At 41.8% G+C, this 18,147-nt stretch overlaps 1 protein-coding gene and 1 long non-coding RNA gene across 4 annotated transcripts in view; one reads left to right on the forward strand and one right to left on the reverse strand.

Annotated features, from left to right (window-relative positions):
* Positions 1–18,147, forward strand: part of LOC141116869 (uncharacterized) — a 151,885-nt gene that overhangs the window by 53,122 nt on the left and 80,616 nt on the right. Inside the window, exon 2 of the long non-coding RNA XR_012237063.1 lies at positions 12,159–12,236. This is a non-coding gene — a long non-coding RNA (uncharacterized lncRNA). The remainder of the gene's footprint in view (positions 1–12,158; positions 12,237–18,147) is intronic.
* SYT16 (synaptotagmin 16) overlaps positions 7,616–18,147 on the reverse strand; it is a 202,174-nt gene continuing 191,642 nt past the window's right edge. For all 3 annotated transcript variants that reach the window (XM_073609345.1, XM_073609343.1, XM_073609344.1), the window contains one exon: positions 7,616–8,467. In XM_073609345.1, the coding sequence (XP_073465446.1) occupies positions 8,154–8,467 (314 nt within the window). In that variant the 3' untranslated portion in view covers positions 7,616–8,153. The remainder of the gene's footprint in view (positions 8,468–18,147) is intronic.

Here is an 18,147-nt window from a genome sequence, read left to right on the forward strand (position 1 = left end):
CCACCTGTAAGAATCAGGAGGGGGATCCAACCTTAGGTTCACTCCATCTAAAACTAAAATAAGGCAACAGCACCCTCAGATCTCATTAACACATTTGGTGGATCTCCTTACATGGTTACATGGGAAAAAGTGATTAAATTCACCAACATACAATCCACAATGCATGCAGTAAAGTAGATCTAAATCCAAGCTGGATAACTTTTAGTGTGTAAAACCACTTTGTTTCATAAAAAAACTGCATGTTTTTGATAAAATACGGCTTTGAGCTTTTTTTATCCTGTTTTGCATCTCCTGCAGCTTTTTTGGCCACTTCCTCTCTACATGTGCTCTCACACCACTGAACGTCATTACTCTCGGCCAGCTTCCTGATAGTGACAATGGTTGACTATGTCTATGCAATGTGTATTGGCATAGCCACATGGGGCATATGTGTCAAGATGACAATGCAGAAAAACTGGGGATGGTTGTCACCCCATAACAGATGAGTTTGAACAAGAACCTTCATGACAGGATCACCAGGTATTCTATATAGAATTAAAGCTTTAGATTTGAAACAACTTTTGAAATTACATTAAAGCATAGCTCCAGGCTTCTTCAGGAAAAATTAAAAGTCAACAGCTACAAATAGCTTCTGACTTTTAATTTTAGGGCCCTTACCTGTCCAGCGAATCCAGCAGTATCCTCACCCGAGCCGATTTTTCATTCGACTATCAGGTGCTGCCGCCGCCATCTCAACTAAGGGAAACCAGCAGTGAAGCCTTGCAGCCTCACAGACGGTTTCTCATTGCCGGTTTCCCACTGCGCATGCTCGAAGCACAATGCGTCATGTCAATGGGCTGGCTGCGGGGGAAGGAGGAGGGAGGCTGGACTTCTGGCTGATTTTGCCGTGGCGAACTCAGCCGGTAGTGGAAGCGGGTACCTGTCAATACCAGGTACCCGCTACCCCCTCCCCTCCAAAAGGTACCAAAATGTGGGGGGAGGAGCTTCTCTTTTGGGTGGAGCTCCGCTTTAAAAGGCATAGACCACCTTAAAAAAAATAAGTGAACCCATATTGATTATTTAAAAATTTACATTTATTATTTTTTTGTTTTGGAGTCTGGAAAGGATTGCAACAATCAGTGGTTCCTGGGTGCAATGTTCTTGCTCCTGCAGACTATTCCTCTAGCCACAGGTCTGTACTGAGGTATATACCTTTAGTTACAGGGCTGGAGGAAGTATCAATGGACACAAGTGTGGTGATGTCATCGCTCTTGTGCTCCATGGAGAGTAGTTCTCCATGGAGCACAAGAGCGATGACATCACCACACCTCGTGTCATTATTTGAATTTGGCATGGCTTTCGTAGTGAAAGCCATGCCAAATTCAAATAATCACACGAGGCGGTGGGGAGCAGGACCTTCAGATTCTGTAAGTGGGGGTGGGAAGCTACAGATTGTGACCCTGTATTATATTGCACCCTAAATATGGGAGTCAGAAAGGTGGCGTTCTCTTTAAACATATTAAAGCTGATATGGGGTTCATATAAGTCAAGGCCTTATAGTCAGACTGGAGGACATGTCCAAACTGTAACTCCAGTCAAAACTATTTTGGCTGTTTTGGATAAGGTGATGAAGAGTTGGAACCCTTGTCAGGTTCTGGTTGCTGTATGTCTCATCAGAATGAAGTGTCTTTACATCCTATTAAGTCATTTACCCAGGAAAGGGTTGGGAATCTTCCCAATGGGGAAGGCATAAATACTTGAGTTATGACCCCTGCCACACTTTATCTGAAACGAAAAACATTAGGGTTGATTTACTAAAGGTAAATAGACTGTGCACTTTGCAAGTGAAGTTGCTCCACAGTTTAGTAAATGAGGGGAAGATCTGCTGACTTCCATCATCTAATCATGCTTCAACTCATTTACTAAGCTACAGTGCAACTGCACTTGCAAAGCGCACAGTCTATTTGCCTTTAGTAAATTAACCCCATAGTCCTAACTGGAGTACTTTATATGTCATATGCCGCGTACACACGGTCGAACTTTTCGACCGGACTTGTCTGACGGACGCCGACGGACCAAATACGGCGAACAATCCGATAGTGTGTGGGCTTCACCGGACCTTCAGCGGACTTTTCCAGTCGCAAATCTGACGGACTTTAGATTTGGAACATGCTTCAAATCTTTACCTCGTAACTCCGCCAGACCCAGAAATCTGCTCATCTGTATGCTAGTCCAACGGACAAAAAACTACGCTAGGGCAGCTATTGGCTACTGGCTATCAACTTCCTTATTTTAGTCCGGTGTACGTCATCATGAACGAATCCGTCGGACTTTGGTGTGATCATGTGTAGGCAAGTCCGGTCGTTAGAAAGTCCGTTGAAAGTCCACCAAAAGTCCGTTGAAAGTCCGTCGAAAGTTTGTCGGATGGGCTGTCTGACTTTCGTAGCTGAAAAGTTCGACCGTGTGTACGTGGCATTATATACAGGCATACCCCACTTTTAAGTACACAATGGGGTTTATTTACTAAAGCTGGAAATTGCAAAATCAGGCTCACTTCTGCATAGAAACCAATGAGCTTCTAACCTCAGGTTGTTCAATTAAGTTTTGGTAATAAAACCTGGAAGCTCATTGGTTTCCATGCAGAAGTAAGTCTGATTTTGCACTTTTCCAGCTTTAGTAAATAAACCCCATTGTGTACTTAAAAGTGGGGTATGCCTGTAGTGTATATTGGATGCTGCAGTTTCTGCATTAGAATAATGAAAAATGGAGTATAGAAAAAGAAGAAATCTACTACACTGCTAGCCAAGGATGAATACATAGGTAAAAAAGCAAAAAAGTTTTGTCAAAGTAAGGAAATGACTTTGACTACACTTTTTAAGCCAAGTATTTGTAATTGAAGCCCCCAAGGTAAAGAAGTGTAAAATATACTATCACCTCTGTCACAGTGGAATGTCCTAAAGGATTCTAAATAAAAAAGAAAAGTTAAACTTAATTGGTTCCTGAAGGTACTTTGTGTATCATTCCTTCGCCTGTACCCTCTCTGCTCTTTCGGAAAAGATATTGTAAGAATTCCCACTTACTTTGTCCCTGGGGAATTCCTTCAATACCTTCTTTGCACAGTCCTAGTGGGCAGACAGCAGAAGTTCTTGGCTAGAATTATTAGATTTGTGGATGCGAATAATAGCAGCATATAGGAAACTTTTTTCCTGCCAAAGGCCAATCCAAAAGTGGAGACATATCTATACTATACCCAGTTCAATTCTTTAAGCACTCCAGACAAAATGACTAGATGGAGTTCTTTTTAAAAGTGACAACATTATGTTTCATATTTGTTTTTGCAAATATTAAAGTGTATGCAAAGCCAGGAGCAAAAATAAAATATATTGCAGCTTATCAGTTTTTGCTTTTTAGGCTTTTTGTTTCTTTTTTTTAACCTGGTGATTCTGCCAGTAACACCCTCCTGCCCTAAGGTGACAGCGCTGACTGACTGTACATCTATACAGGTGAAGTGTTGTCACAATAGGTCACGAACTCCCAACCCTAAGCCAAATATACACAAAAAATGTTTTGACCACCCAAGGAAAAAAACAGTACCGGGCCCCACCAGCAGCACATTTTTTAATTTAATCCCAGCAACTCTGATTGCTAGGCAAGAAGAAATATAGGCAGTACTTCCAGGTATGAGGAGCATGCAAATAACACCCCTTCTTCCCACATGAGTCCTCAGCCCTGCATACACTTCAAGTCACGAAAGATGAGTGTAAGCTCTTGGGGGCATCACAGTCAGTCCGCCACAGTAATACATATGGGGCTCTTTTACTTTTTTTTTTTTTAACTGTAAAGTGCTACAATAGGGTTAAAACACCCTGTGCTGAATGCAAAATAGGAAGTCAGATCACGATCTCGCGCACAAACAGTAGTCTGGCTCAACCCCCCCACCCCCAAACAATGTTACAATCAAAAGCACTGCTCACAGCAAGTGCACTGTTGATTGTAGCAATGTTCAGGCAGGCATGTTGGACCACTGGAAATTTTCCAGCCTACAAGTGGATGCATCCAATTGGATAGAATCACTGGGTATAATGACAGCTGTCAGTTGTCCTAATACAAAAGCTCAGAATGGGGATCTGTCCACCTGTACCGTTTAGCACCTACAGGCTGAATAAAAAAAAAATCCAACAGTATATGGCTGAGGAGGAATAGTAACATCAGGCCCTAATTTTTGCAGTGCTTTGCAAATGTGTGTAAACATTACAGCTATGAGGACTTAACGATGAAGTACATAAAGCATTGAATTAAATGGGAATTTCATGTTCTCCACCCACCACAGTTCCACATTATAAATAGCATGACTCTATTGGGCTCATTCTGATATATCCAGGCAGTAGAAATGAGTCAAATGAGAATTTCCAGGAATTTCTGTTAAGAAATCAAGACATGCAACTGAACTTGCATGATTTTAATCCCGCTGTTCAGTGTGAACCTGGGCTAAATCTAAGAAGGGCAAAAAGAGAAACTGAGAATCTGCTTTAGTAAAATTTTACCAAAACCAATGCGCTTATCCTTATTAGCCAGGGTCGAGTAGATAACTGCCTAGAATTAGGGTCTCATGCAACACTGGCCGGTTTCAATGTGACTGTTAAGGGCGCCTGGCGTTTTTTTTTGCTGCCACTAAACACCTCCGCATGTTAGCCTATTGGGGGGGGGGGGATTTCCTAAAACTGGTACACACCGAATATATTGCAGATGTGCAGGGCAACCAATCAGCTTCCAGACTTTATTGTCAAAGCTTAACTCAACAAGCTGAAGTTAGAAGCCGATTGGTCACTGCAGGATAGATTTGATTTAAATCAAGTCGATTTAAATCACAATTTAAATCACTAGTAAAAAGGCTTGATTTAAATCATCATTTTTAAAGAGCAACTGTCATCTCTGTCCCGCAGCGGCTCCTCCTCTGACCCGCTGTTGATTCACTGACAGTCCCATTCACTTTAATGGGACAGCTGGTGATGCGGCAGTGACACAACAAGGTGAGGGACGTGGCGGAAGCAGGTGAGTGGATGCCCACTAAGGCTGGATTTACACCTATGCATTTTTAATGCTTTTTGCATTTTTCAGATTTGCAATGCAGTCCAGTTAACATGGTTTCCTATGGAACACGTTCTGTAGTGCAAATCTGCAAAAGGCAAAAAGCACTAAAAATGCATAGATGTGAATCCAGCCTAACAGGCGCTGCCATGATGTGAAATGACAGGTGCTCTTTAAGGCCCGATTCACTCCTATACAGGTTGCAGTTTGCATATTCCAGGTGCAGTTTGCGTTTTTCAATACACATTTTTGATCCATTAAAGTCTATGGAACCAAAAAACAGAAAAAAAAGTCCTTGGCCCTTTCCATAAAATGCACAGATGTGAACTACATCCATAGGAAACCATGTTAAATGGCCTGAAGTGTGTTTCTGAAAAACTGAAAACGCACTAAAAAAATGCAAAGGTGTGAGCCAGGCCTTAATGTAAGGACTTATCCTTGCTGGTAGGTAGAATCTTTAATATTTGCAAACAAAATGAAGGTTTCCTATTTAAAATAATAAGCTGTCAGGTTAGTAAAACAGCGATATCAGAACAGATTTTAGGCTAATAGGTTAATTACATATAGTTGGAGAACTACACAAATTCTTTTATTTAATTAAAACAATAACATTATATTACCTGCTTTACCCATAGGTAGAAGAACTTCATTAAATATTCCCAAACTGGGTCTCTTTTACGGCCTGCTGCCATTTTGCTCCTCAAATGAGGAATAAAGCACTTCAAGCTATGTGCAGAAAGATCACAAGGTTTATAGGCTGCTTAGAAGGTTTCACTTTCATTTTTACTGCTTGCCCTTCTACCTCACACTTAGAAAACATACAATAGCCAGTTTGTGCATTTGCCACCAAAGTCTTAATTGAGTGCGGAAGTAACCAGCGTTAACAGGAACCGATTCAAATATTCTAGGTGTTGCAGCTCCCTTTAAATCCACTGGGTGGTGGGCTGGAATCTGTAGCAAAAATAAAGAAAAGGAGAGCGCACAGCCACCCCAGTGTTGAACCGTTTAATGAAAAATGAATAAAAACAACAAAAGTTGCACTTACAATGGTAACCTTGTAATCAGCCTGGGTAATCTAAAGCACACGTGTTATTCAGATTACCCAGGCTGATTACAAGTTTACCATTGTAAGTGCAACTTTTGTCATTTTTTATTCATTTTTCATTAAACGGTTCAACACTGGGGCTGTGCGCTCTCCTTTTCTTTATTTTTGCTCCTCACACTTAGAGCCTGGCACAGATGCATTTGTCTGCAAACAATCATACAGTTTGTAGTGTACAAAGATTTGCAAAACAATGGGATAAAGGAATATTCCTTTATCTCATGGTTACTGTGAAATATTGTGACTGCATCAATGCAGTGCATGTTATCTCAGCTTGCAGAGCTTAGATTCATTGAATGAGTTTACCAAAAATGTAAATATTGCAGAATATACAGCCTCATGCTACATGACTAAGCTCCATTTCAGGCTGAATAAACTAAATTATTAAATAGAAAACTATCTTTTTAGATAGATTTTTACTCCAAAAGCATTTTATTAAAATACATTTGATAAAAATCAAAAAAATCTGATTACCGTATATACTTGAGTATAAGCTGACCCGAATATAAGCCGAGGCACCTAATTTTACCACAAAAAACTAGGAAAACTTATTGACTCGAGTATAAGCCTAGGGTGAGAAATGCGCAGCTACTGTAAGTGGAAAAGAGGGTCAACAATGCTCATTTGCAGCCTCACTGTGCCCATTTGCAGCCATAGGTCCCCCGAACTTCAAACTCAGTAGTTAAGGGTTCCTAGATGCCCCCTAGCTGCAGCCAAAATTTGGGGTCTCTGGACCCAAAGGGTCCCAAAATGACATTGCTGCAGGTGGACACAGTTGACCAACTTTGGGGCCCCCGTATCTTGGGGCTACGTGGTGCTAGGAACCCCAAATTTTGTGTGCAAACCCAGCACTACAACATATCCAAAGCTGGGGTTCCTAGCATAAAGTGACTCCGGGATACAGGGCCCCAAAGTCGGTTCAGAAAATGTCAAGCACTTTTCTGCAGCAGAGAATGACAAACTTTGGGGCCCCGTATCTCGGGGCCACTTGGTGCTAGGAGTCCCAGCTTTAGATATGTTATAGTGCTAGTTCACCTGGCTTTGCACACCAAATTTGGGGTTCCTAGCACCAAGTGGCACCGAGATACGGGGCCCCAAAGTCGATTCGGAAAATGTCATTCTCTGCTGCAGAAAAGTGCTTGATTCGAGTATAAGCCGAGGGGGGCATTTTCAGCACAAAAAAATGTGCTGAAAAACTTAGCTTATACTCGAGTATATACAGTAAAATAAAAACAATCCGATTTTTTTTTTTTTTTTTTTTTAAATCATCGATTTTAATCTAAAGTAGGTCACTGTGCAGAGCTGCACCAGATTCTGTGTGTACCAGTTTTAGTAGATATCCCCCTATGTGCCCATGCACACACAGGCATTTAGAGGCCGAAAAAAAAAAATCGCTGGCAGTAGGTCCAGGAACAGGGGCGTTTTGGCAGAAGAAAACGCTTGAACGCATGTAAACACCCTTTAATGCTAGGCACGTTCAGCACTTGAGCGTTATTCATTTCAATGGCCATAATAAATTATTAATCATTACACACGTTTACAAGCATCAAGGGTTTTTTCTCTCATAACGCTGCTGCTAGGAGGAAAGGCATCTAGAAGAGTTGGTAAAACGTCCAGTGTACACGAGGCCTAAAGATGTCTACAAATAGGATCGTCATTCTAAAACTGCATTCAGGTTTTGAGATGTGCTGACTTTAGATGTGAATTGTGCTTAGCATAGATCTTCTCTAATTAGGGTAGGAGCTCCTACTGCAGCCTTCAGGTTGAAATGTTGTGCTATTCAGCTCCCGTAATATCTGTAGAGGAATGTGACATAGTGTGAAACCGTCATGACAGCTTTGTACCAGAAATGATAGTGCAGAAAAATATACGTCCCAGTTTGACACGGTGACAGAGTATGCCACAGGTAATCAAGGCAATGTTTCATCACGGGTTTAACTTCTTTCCTTTTTATGCTACAAGTTCTAGAGAGAGGAAGCGTTCATTAAGCTTCCAGCAGTGTGTGCCACCGACAGACTTCCTGGCCTTTGGACTCTTTCATTTCCAGCCAATGAATTTGCTCTTCTTCTCCACTGCTGTTCTGACCAAGTGAAATCCATCCAATCATTTCCTTCCTTTTCATTGCACGCCGGTTGTATATTGAAATCATCAATGTGACATCAGTGAGTTGAAACAATGCAACTTGGAAGATAAATGTCTCTTTGTAGACTGGGTTTGGTTGGCCCCTACGTACTGACGTCTTACAGCATGACAGTTCGTGTCCCACGGCGTTCAAAAGAGAAAGCTTTCCATAGGTATCTGTAAGAGGGGGAAAAAAAGAGATTCTTAGATGTATCTATTTATACTGTATATGCAGAATTCTGTACATAGTATTTTTCCAGTAGACTTTGAGATGCAGTTGGGTTGGTTTACTAAAGGCTACTATTATTATTATACCTCCCAACTTTTTGAGATGGGAATGAGGGACACCTATCAGCAAAAGTATTCAGGCATAGGACACACCCCCTGCCACACCCCCTTAAAGGAGAACTGTACAAAAAAAAACAAGATTTATTTTTTTTACCACTACTATTCCTTTATATTGGCTTTTGGAATTTACAAATGCAGCAATTTGGAAATTGGCTGAAAGGTTTAGCACTGGGAAACACTTTTTGATAGATAAAAAGTGCATTTTATATACAACTATATAGATCAGACCAAAATGAGGGACAAATGAGGAGGAAAGAGGAACAGAGGGACATTGCTCCAAATCAGGGACAGTCCCTCGAAATCAGGGACAGTTGGGAGCTATGTTATTATCATTATTATTATTATTATTATAATACGGGATTTACATAGCGCCAACAGTTTGCGCAGTGCTTAACAAAATAAAGGCAGACATTACAGTTACATTACAATTTGGTACAAGAGGAATCAGAGGTCCCTGCTCATTAGAGCTTACAATCTAATAGGGAGGGTCAATTGATACAAAAGGTAATAGCTGTGGGGGATGAGCTGTTGGAGGAAGTAAAACAGTGTATTAGTTGGAAGCAGGATAGGCTTCTTTAAAGAGAAGGGTTTTCAGGGATCGTCTAAAGATGGATAAATTGGGGGACAGTCGGACAGATTGAGGTAGGGAGTTCCAAAGGATGGGAGAAGCTCTCGAGAAATCCTGGAGGCGAGCATAGGAGGAGGTGACAAGGGAGCTAGAGAGCAGGATTGATTTTACAAGTCTTCATTTACAAGTGCAGTTGCACTCTGCAAGGGAATTTGCTCCAGAGCTTAGTAAATGAGGTGAAGCTCTGCTGACTTCCATCATCCAATCATGTGCAAGCAAAAATGCTGTTTTTGAAGCTTCGCTTCATTTACTAAGTTTTGAAGCAAATTCCCCTGCAGAGTACAACTGTACTTACAAAGTGCATAGTCTATTTGCATTTAGTAAGTTGAAGTGGTAGTAAACCCACTTTTTCATCTTTTACCTACAGGTAAGCCTGTAATAAGGCCTACCTGTAGGTACTGTGAATATCTCCTAAACTAGCACTGTTTTGGAGATATTCAGAGTGCATGCAGCCAGTGGCGTCACCGACGCATGCGCTCTGAAGATCCGGCATACCGTGCCGGACCTTGCCGTGAACGGCCGCCCCCTGCACGCATGTGCAGGAGTGACATCATTGTGCCCCAGCCACTCATGTAGCCAAGGACCGTGAACCCAGAAGGAAGACCGGGTGAAGATGGAAGCCCTCTTAGCAGTGACAGCATGATGCTGGAGGGATTTGTTTTAAGGTAAGTCTCTCATAATGTGCTAGTATGCGATGCATACTAGCACATTATGACATTGGCTTGCAAGGTATTTTCTTTTCTTTAACTGCGGTTTACTATCTCTTTAAAGTATATTTGAACCCTCACCTTGTAAAGCAACCCATACAGATCACATGGATATGAGAGATAACATGGATATGAGAGATAAAACACTTGTGTACAGATACAGTATATAAACATTATAAATACCCTTTTTACCTTTATTTATAAGTGATCACATAACCGCTGTTCTTAGCTACATAGAGAGGTGAGAGTGGAAAAACAGCAGCTCACTGAGCTTCCCAGTGAATGCCATGTCAGGATAATGCCATGTACACACGGTCGGAATTTCGGCCCGCAAGAGACCGATGAGATTTTTTGGTCGGAAAATGCGACCGTGTGTATGCTCCATTGGTCTTTTGCTGGCGGAATTCCAGCCAGCAAAAGATTGAAAGCATGCTCTTAATTTTTCGGTCGGGAAAAGTTCCTATCCGAAAATGCAATCGTCTGTGGCAATTCCGACGCGCAAAATCCCTACGCATGCTCGGAAACAATTCGACGCATGCTCGGAAGCATTGAACGTCATTTTCTCAGCTCGTTGTAGTGTTGCACGTCACCACATTCTTGACGGTCATAATTTCAGCAAACTTTTGCGTGACCGTATGTATGTATGGCAAACTTGAGCGGAATCCCATCGGAAAAGCCGTCATATCTTTTTCCGACGAGAAATCCGCTCGTGTGTACACAGCATTTGTCTGATCATTGGAAGAGAGCAAGCTGAGTTCCAGCACAGCCAGAAAAATGACCACACTGTGCACTCATGCCTAGTGTGGTTAGTTTTTAATAGAAAAGCAGAGGGACTGGCAGGAACACCAGTGATTTCACACAAAGGAAGCAATACAAAGAAAACAGGATACGTTTTCATACAAGTACATGGTACAGTAGGCATATCGGGAATATGAAGTGTTGGGTTTACATATTCTTTAAACCCTAGCGCGTGTGGTTAGTTAAAGACTAGAGATGAGCGAAACTGAGAGTTTTTGCTTCACCGAAATTGTAATGAAATCTTTTCACGTTGGTGAATTTCAGTGCACAATGCATTGAGGTTAAAGGGGAAAAGTGACATTAAGGTGGTCTGGCATTAGTTAGGAACATGACTATAGGTGTGCACAGTCTATTGCATTAGGGTGTGCACCCCAAAGCTCAAATACATATGCGTGTGTATGCGTGCATGTGTATATATACTGACATTGTCAGTAGGGCAGAGATTGGTGTCAGTAGGGCCGAGATTGGTGTCAGTAGGGCCGAGATTGGTGTCAGTAGGGCGATGGATGGTGTCAGTAGTTTTACATTTTTTTTAATTTTTATTTTTACGATTTTTTTAGGAGCCCCATTAGGGGGCTTTTGTGAAATATCAGGGGTCCAAAAAGGGGAAATCTGTGCCACACAGGGTGATGGGGGTGTACCCAGGCACACCTGACACACCCTGTGTGCACACTTGAAAACATGACAATAAATAATTGTTATGAGCAAGGATTGCCTGTTTGCCCATGTCTTGTCACCCATTGTGATTTTTTGCCTAGCCAAGATGGACAGGCTCATTAAATCAGCTGCTAAAACCTTCCTTTTTAGTGATTCTCCGTCATTTTTTTTTTTTTAACCCTTAGCCCAGATAAAGGTCACCCATTAGAACTCCTCAAACGCAATGGATTTTTTTTTGCATATACTATGATAAAATAAAAACATTCAGACTAAACCACTGGTATGGTGCTCTTTCTCTCCTAAATCTCTTGAATGTTGTAGAAGCACCTCCTAGAGGCTTTCCACAATTCACCAACTAGGCCTAATTATAGGGATCACTTTTTATCCGGTGTCAACCCAACCCCTTCTTTAATAAGTGTACAGGCTCTGTGGACTTTAATTAAAAAGCCCAGCAGGCTCTGCAAATTGAATGTCACAAAGGCAGTGACTCACAGCCAGGCAGATAGCACTAAATCTGGTGGACAGGTCCTGAATGAAAGGTTTATTTCATATATGATATACAAATATTTATAGAATAAAATTGTGCAATTTATTGGTATAAGTGTAGGTAAATATGCTAATATATTTCACTAAAATTACTTTTAGAATGGCTTTATATGAGGTGCAAGAATGCTGTGTGGATACTTGTTTTCTTACTTGTTTCTGAATATACAAATATCCTACTTTTCAGTATCATTTGAAAGGCATCCTCCAAATGAGAAGTCTGCAGAGCCCTGGAAATCTGATGTTTCATGGCTACCATCAATAGGTAATACACCTAATATTTATTTTATCTATCGGTTTCTTCAAATGACATTGTTTACCAATTAGCTGCTGCCTAACTTAAAGAATTATTTCTGCAACCTTACACAGACATGTATGTGGTCCCAATTTCCCACTATTTTAAAACCTGTTCCTCTTGATATCAGAAAAAACAATTAATTATTTTATATTTTCATCAAAGCACACCTTGCATCAAAATGCAAGGTTTGCTTAGTCTGTTATAAGCTGGCACTCCGGTGTATACTCGGCAGTCTTGTTTTTATTGGCAGGTAACGTCCACTCCACACCATCCAGTTGTGCTAAAACTGCTCCTGTGTCCCTAATGTATCCAGCTAAGCTCTGAACTAAGCCATGGAGATGAAGGTCCACCCGCTCCTCCAAAGGTTCCATGAGTGACTTCCCTTCACTATGGGGTGTTCTTCTTGTACAGGAAAACCCAATTTAGGTATATTCAGTAACTGATGAAAAATGTATGTGATCAGGTCACTCATGGTCAGATACTCCACAGTTTTGGGGCATAATCATCCCATAGACCTGCCCTCCTCTATTAGACCATCCAACGGTTTTTTAAAAGGGACAGTGGGATTAGACGATTTTTCAATCAAACCTCTAGTCAATATGCATAATTTAAACAGTGTTTTTAGAGTATGTATTATGCCGCGTACACACGACCGGACTTTACAGCATACTTTGCCCGGCGGACTTTTCGACGGACTTTACGACGGACATTCCGAATGATCGGACTTGCCTACACACGATCAACCAAAGTCCGAAGAATTCGTACATGATGATGTATGACTAAAACAAGGAAGTTCATAGCCAGTAGCCAATAGCTGCCCTAGCGTGGGTTTTTGTCCGTCGGACTAGCATACAGACGAGCAGACTTTTCGACCGTACTCGAGTCCGTCGGATAGATTTGAAACATGTTTCAAATCTAAGTCCGTCAAACTTTTGAGAAAATAAAGTCCGCTGGAGCCCACACACGATCGAATTGTCCGACGAAATCCGTCACGCCAGACCAAGTATGCCGTAAAGTCCGATCGTGTGTACGCGGCATAAGTCATGAATAAGGCCAGTTTGGCTGAAAAGCGTTGGCATATGTGGGTGTCGTCAAGTATACACCGGAGTGCCAGCTTTTCTTTGCTTATACGGATCGCGTGGATGAGGAGTCAGCTGCCTCTGCCAGAGCACGGGTGATAAACCCGCAAAATAATACTGGCAGTTAGTAGCACCTACTTTCTTTCATGTATTTGGGCTTTTTGCTTATTCTTTAGGCAGCTACCCCAATGTATAAACAAGATATTAAACATTCAAAAAAGTAAAACAGGGAGAAAATAAAAATATTCTTACTTTACATCCAAATGCCGGGTGAGGTTGATGTCATAGGTTCTTTCTTGCAAGATCCTGGAAAACCCAATAAAACCAAATTTCACGAGAAGATGCTCATGCACTGTGTAGCAGTGTCTTCTTCAAAGATTTTAGATCCTCATCTTTCTTAGGATCTAATCAGATGGCCCATGACATCACTTTCACCTAGGCATAAGCCGAAGTGTAACGTGTGTGTGTATATGTGTATATATATATATATATATATATATATATATATATATATATATATATATATATATTTTCATTCATTCATGTTGCATTTTTATGTGGAGTGTCTAAAGAATAAGCAGATCTAACATTTTGATGGCTAAGCAATGGCTTAGGTTGGTTAAGCCAGTGGTTCTCAACCCTGTCCTCAAGTACCCCCAACAGGCCATGCTTTGGGAATTTTTCTTAGATAGCTATCCAAAATACTAAGCCATTGACTCTGATTTAGAGCACCTGTGCAAGATCAAGGAAAACCTGCAAACATGGTCTGTTGGGGGTACTTGACGACAGGGTTGAGAACCACAGGGATAAGCTTCCTTGGAATGGGGACCAGCATAAAGTAAAATAAAAGCACTCATGCCGCGTACACACGAGCGGACTTTTCGACCGGACTGGTCCGACGGACTAGCCGACAGACTTTCGGCAGACTTCCAACGGACTTTCCCAATGAACGGACTTGCCTACACACGATCACACCAAAGTCCGACGGATTCATACGTGATGACGTACGACTGGACTAAAATAAGGAAGTTAATAGCCAGTAGCCAATAGCTGCCCTAGCGTCTGTTTCGTCCATCGCACTAGCATACAGACGAGCGGACTTTTCGATAGGAACTGGGTCCGGTGGAGTTCCAACGTATAGATTTAAAACATGTTCCAAATCTAAAGTCCGTCAGATTTTCAACCGGAAAAGTCCACTGCAAGTCCGATGAAGCCCACACACGGTCGAATTGTCTGCCGGACTCGGTCCGTCGGACCAGTCCGGTCGAAAAGTGCGCTCGCGTGTACGCGGCATTATTGCACTTTTGAAAAATGCTAGTTGCCAGTCCGGTCGAAAAGTGCGCTCGCGTGTACGCGGCATTATTGCACTTCTTTCTCTGTTCTACTTTTTCCCCCTATTCTCTCTCTCCTCTTTCAATTCACACTTTATATAGTTCTGGTAGCAGAACTTCTGTTTCCATGGTTATCATTTTACCAATTGTACATAGTTCCAATATGTAGTATAAAATTTTAGATTTTATAATAAATTATTTCTTTTTTTTATTTTTATTTAAAAACTATACTCTTGATAATTATTTTTTTCTTTTTGTCTGAGGTCATCTTATCCTGGTCTAAGTTGATTTTATCCTCTTTTATACAATGTATGATGCACTCTTTTGAGTAGTTAGATCCATGCTAAAATTGTTTTAGTTAAACTACTTTTAGTTTATGTTGGAACCTACAACTCAGTATTATTGCCATACATGTGATCTTATGCCCCGTACACACGGTCAGATTTTCCAACGGAAAATGTGCGATCGGAGCGTGTTGTCGGAAATTCCAACCGTGTGTGGGCTCCATCAAACTTTTTCCATTGGATTTTCCGACACAAAGTTTGAGAGCTTGCTATAAAATTTTCCGACAACAAAATCCGTTGTCGGAATTTCCGATCGTGTGTACACAAATCCGACGCACAAAGTGCCACGCACGCTCAGAATAAATAAAGAGATGAAAGCTATTGGCTACTGCCCCGTTTATAGTCCTGACGTACGTGTTTTACGTCACCGCGTTCAGAATGATCGGACTTTCCGACATCTTTGTGTGACCGTGTGTATGCAAGACAAGTTTGAGCCAACATCCGTCGGAAAAAATCCTAGGATTTTGTTGTCGGAATGTCCGATCGATGTCCGACCGTGTGTACGGGGCATTACTGTGCATAATGGGATCAGAGCATTTTTTTCCTGGTTCAGGAGGAACTGATCTTTCACATTTTTTTTTTCTTTTCTTTTTTTTTCTTATGTGTCTTTTAAAACCAAGGGGCTCCAAACATTAACCAGATTTTAGTTTAGTCCAATGATATTTGTAGAGAGGAGCTGATTGTCACCCAGTCCACAAAATAATGTTTAGATTAGTAAACGATCAGGTAATTTACAACCTCCTCAGATACCTCCTGCCCATCCAATCTCAGAAAGAGAAGGTTGTCTGAAATCATTTTCTGACCGATTGCTATTGTTCCTTGAAGATAAAGCCAGTAAAAAAAACCCCTGTGTATTTATGTCCCCACTGTTCTACAGAATCCTCATCCAGCAGTTGGTTTTTCCAACCTGCCTCAAGAAAAATATGTAGACAACCGCTGTTGAGCTCCTTTTGAAAAATGCTAGTTGCCAGGTGGCATGGCTGATCCTATGCTTTCCATACATAGGAGTATACATAATAAGAAAACTGTCCTTATTTGCCACATTCTTATTTAAAGTGGAGTTCCACCCACTTTTACAACTCTTCAGCATCCCTCACTAAACTGTGCACTGTAAACGAATTGGATATTTAAAAAAAAAATTTTCTCAGCACTTACTGTATATCTGCTGTATTCATTTTTCACTTCCTCCTCCCTGGCCATGGCCCATCGCATCATTTCCTGTTTGCAATGCCTTCTGGGAAGGGGCGGCGACTGCCTCTGACACTGCCGTTGCTATGGAAACCTGACCTGAAACCTATTACACAGCTTGTGCTGCACTGAGCATGTGCGAGATCTGCAAGAATGAGATCCAGGAAAAAATACAGTCTGGCTTCCGATGCCCACACTTAAGATGGCCACGGCCTGCTGTAAGTTTATAAAATAACTACTGCTATAAACTAACAAAACAGACCTTAGTTTACAGACTAACTTTACTAGAATACATTAAGCTTGTGTATTATAGGGGTATTTTTATTTAAAAAGTATAATTTCGGCTGGAACACCACTTTAAGGGCAGTAACTCAAAATGACTAAATCCAGTAAAAGTCAGGCAACTACCATTTCAAGGGGAAGGTGAGCAGCTGCAGTCTACATCTATCCCTCATTACTGGTGTTCTTTAATGACAATTTCTGATTAGTATGTAGTGGAGCAGGGTCAAGGTGACAGTATGGTTGACACGTCCTCCATGTTTCCCTCCTTGTTGGGCACAAAGAAAGGGTCACATGAAAGGCCTCCCCCAGGGTGGGTTCTTCTGGGCTATGCTAGGCACTTGCAACAGGATCATTTTACTTCGCATGGGGTACTTTTACTTCTGTGCCATTTTCATCAATGCCCTGGGACAAGGCTGAGGCTGTTGTGGGGGAATACTTGACCTTAAGGCAGGCCTCTGCTTCTAGAGCTGAACATAAACCATATACACTTGCACCATAACTGTTCTCCAGTTAACTCTTGGGTCCCTGTGACAACATGCGCCTTCCCTGTAACTTGAATTTGGAAGGTACATGCTGAGCCTTGCCCACATCCACCTGTCCAGCATATCATTGCTATGTCACTCCCACTAACAGTATGTGGTCCCACTGTGCACCTAGCACGGACTCCATGCTTGCACTTAACTCTTACATACCTATGTACAGGATGAGGGCCCCGGCAGCGCAGATTTGCTTCCATTGCTATGAGAGACGGGTCGCTGCTGAAGGAGTGCGACAACATCTCCCTCGCTGCAAGAGGCTTTCTCACCTTCCACATGTACACACTTAAGGACAGGCTGCTTGGTGAACTTCCATTACCCTAGATAACCACTTACTTGTACTCCACACTCTTACAGAGCTGTCTTCATACCCCAATGTGTTTAATGACCTAAACCGTAGACTATATGTGATGGTTATTGGCAATACACCCCTTGGGTACCTTCAGATCAGGTGGGAGCAAGGTTTCAAAGCTTTACTTAGAAAAGTGCAGAATGAACATCTTAAAGTCCAACATACCAGAACAGAATTTTTCCAACCAACATCCCTAACTCAGGCTATGTGTTGCCCTGACATACTTGCAAAGGTAGAGTCCATAAAAGACAGAAGTCCATCAGTAGCGTTTCCCAGTAGCTGGTATCTACAGTAAGGAGCCCCAGGTACAGGGGACCTCCTATATTACGGCAGTAGCAGGTGACATTCTTGTGCTGCTCCTGGGTGCAGCCTTTGGATCTTCTACTTCACGGGGTTCTCCTACAGGCTCTAGGCTACCATCCACCACTCTCTCTACTTCACCCTCCTCCCCCCACTCTCCAGCTCTGGACCACTGCCCCTCTTTTATATCACAGGATCAGTGGGTCGGACCCAAGGATAACCTGCCAAAACCAAAGAACCGGGAAAGGCATTAACCCTTACCCTCCTGTCTGGGGCAGCACCTAACTAGCATTTTTTCCACCTGTTTACAAGTATGATCTTAAAATTTGCTACAACATACATTTACGTTTTTTATCTCCATCCTTCTACTCCATCCTGCTGGTGTTTTTAAACATTACTAGTCAGAAAAGCTCAGGTTAAAACAGTGTTGCACACTGTAAACTATTCCAATTATCTATTCGTCAGT

Source organism: Aquarana catesbeiana, linkage group LG13 (genome assembly GCF_042186555.1).
Source record: "Aquarana catesbeiana isolate 2022-GZ linkage group LG13, ASM4218655v1, whole genome shotgun sequence".
Lineage (NCBI taxonomy): Eukaryota > Metazoa > Chordata > Amphibia > Anura > Ranidae > Aquarana > Aquarana catesbeiana.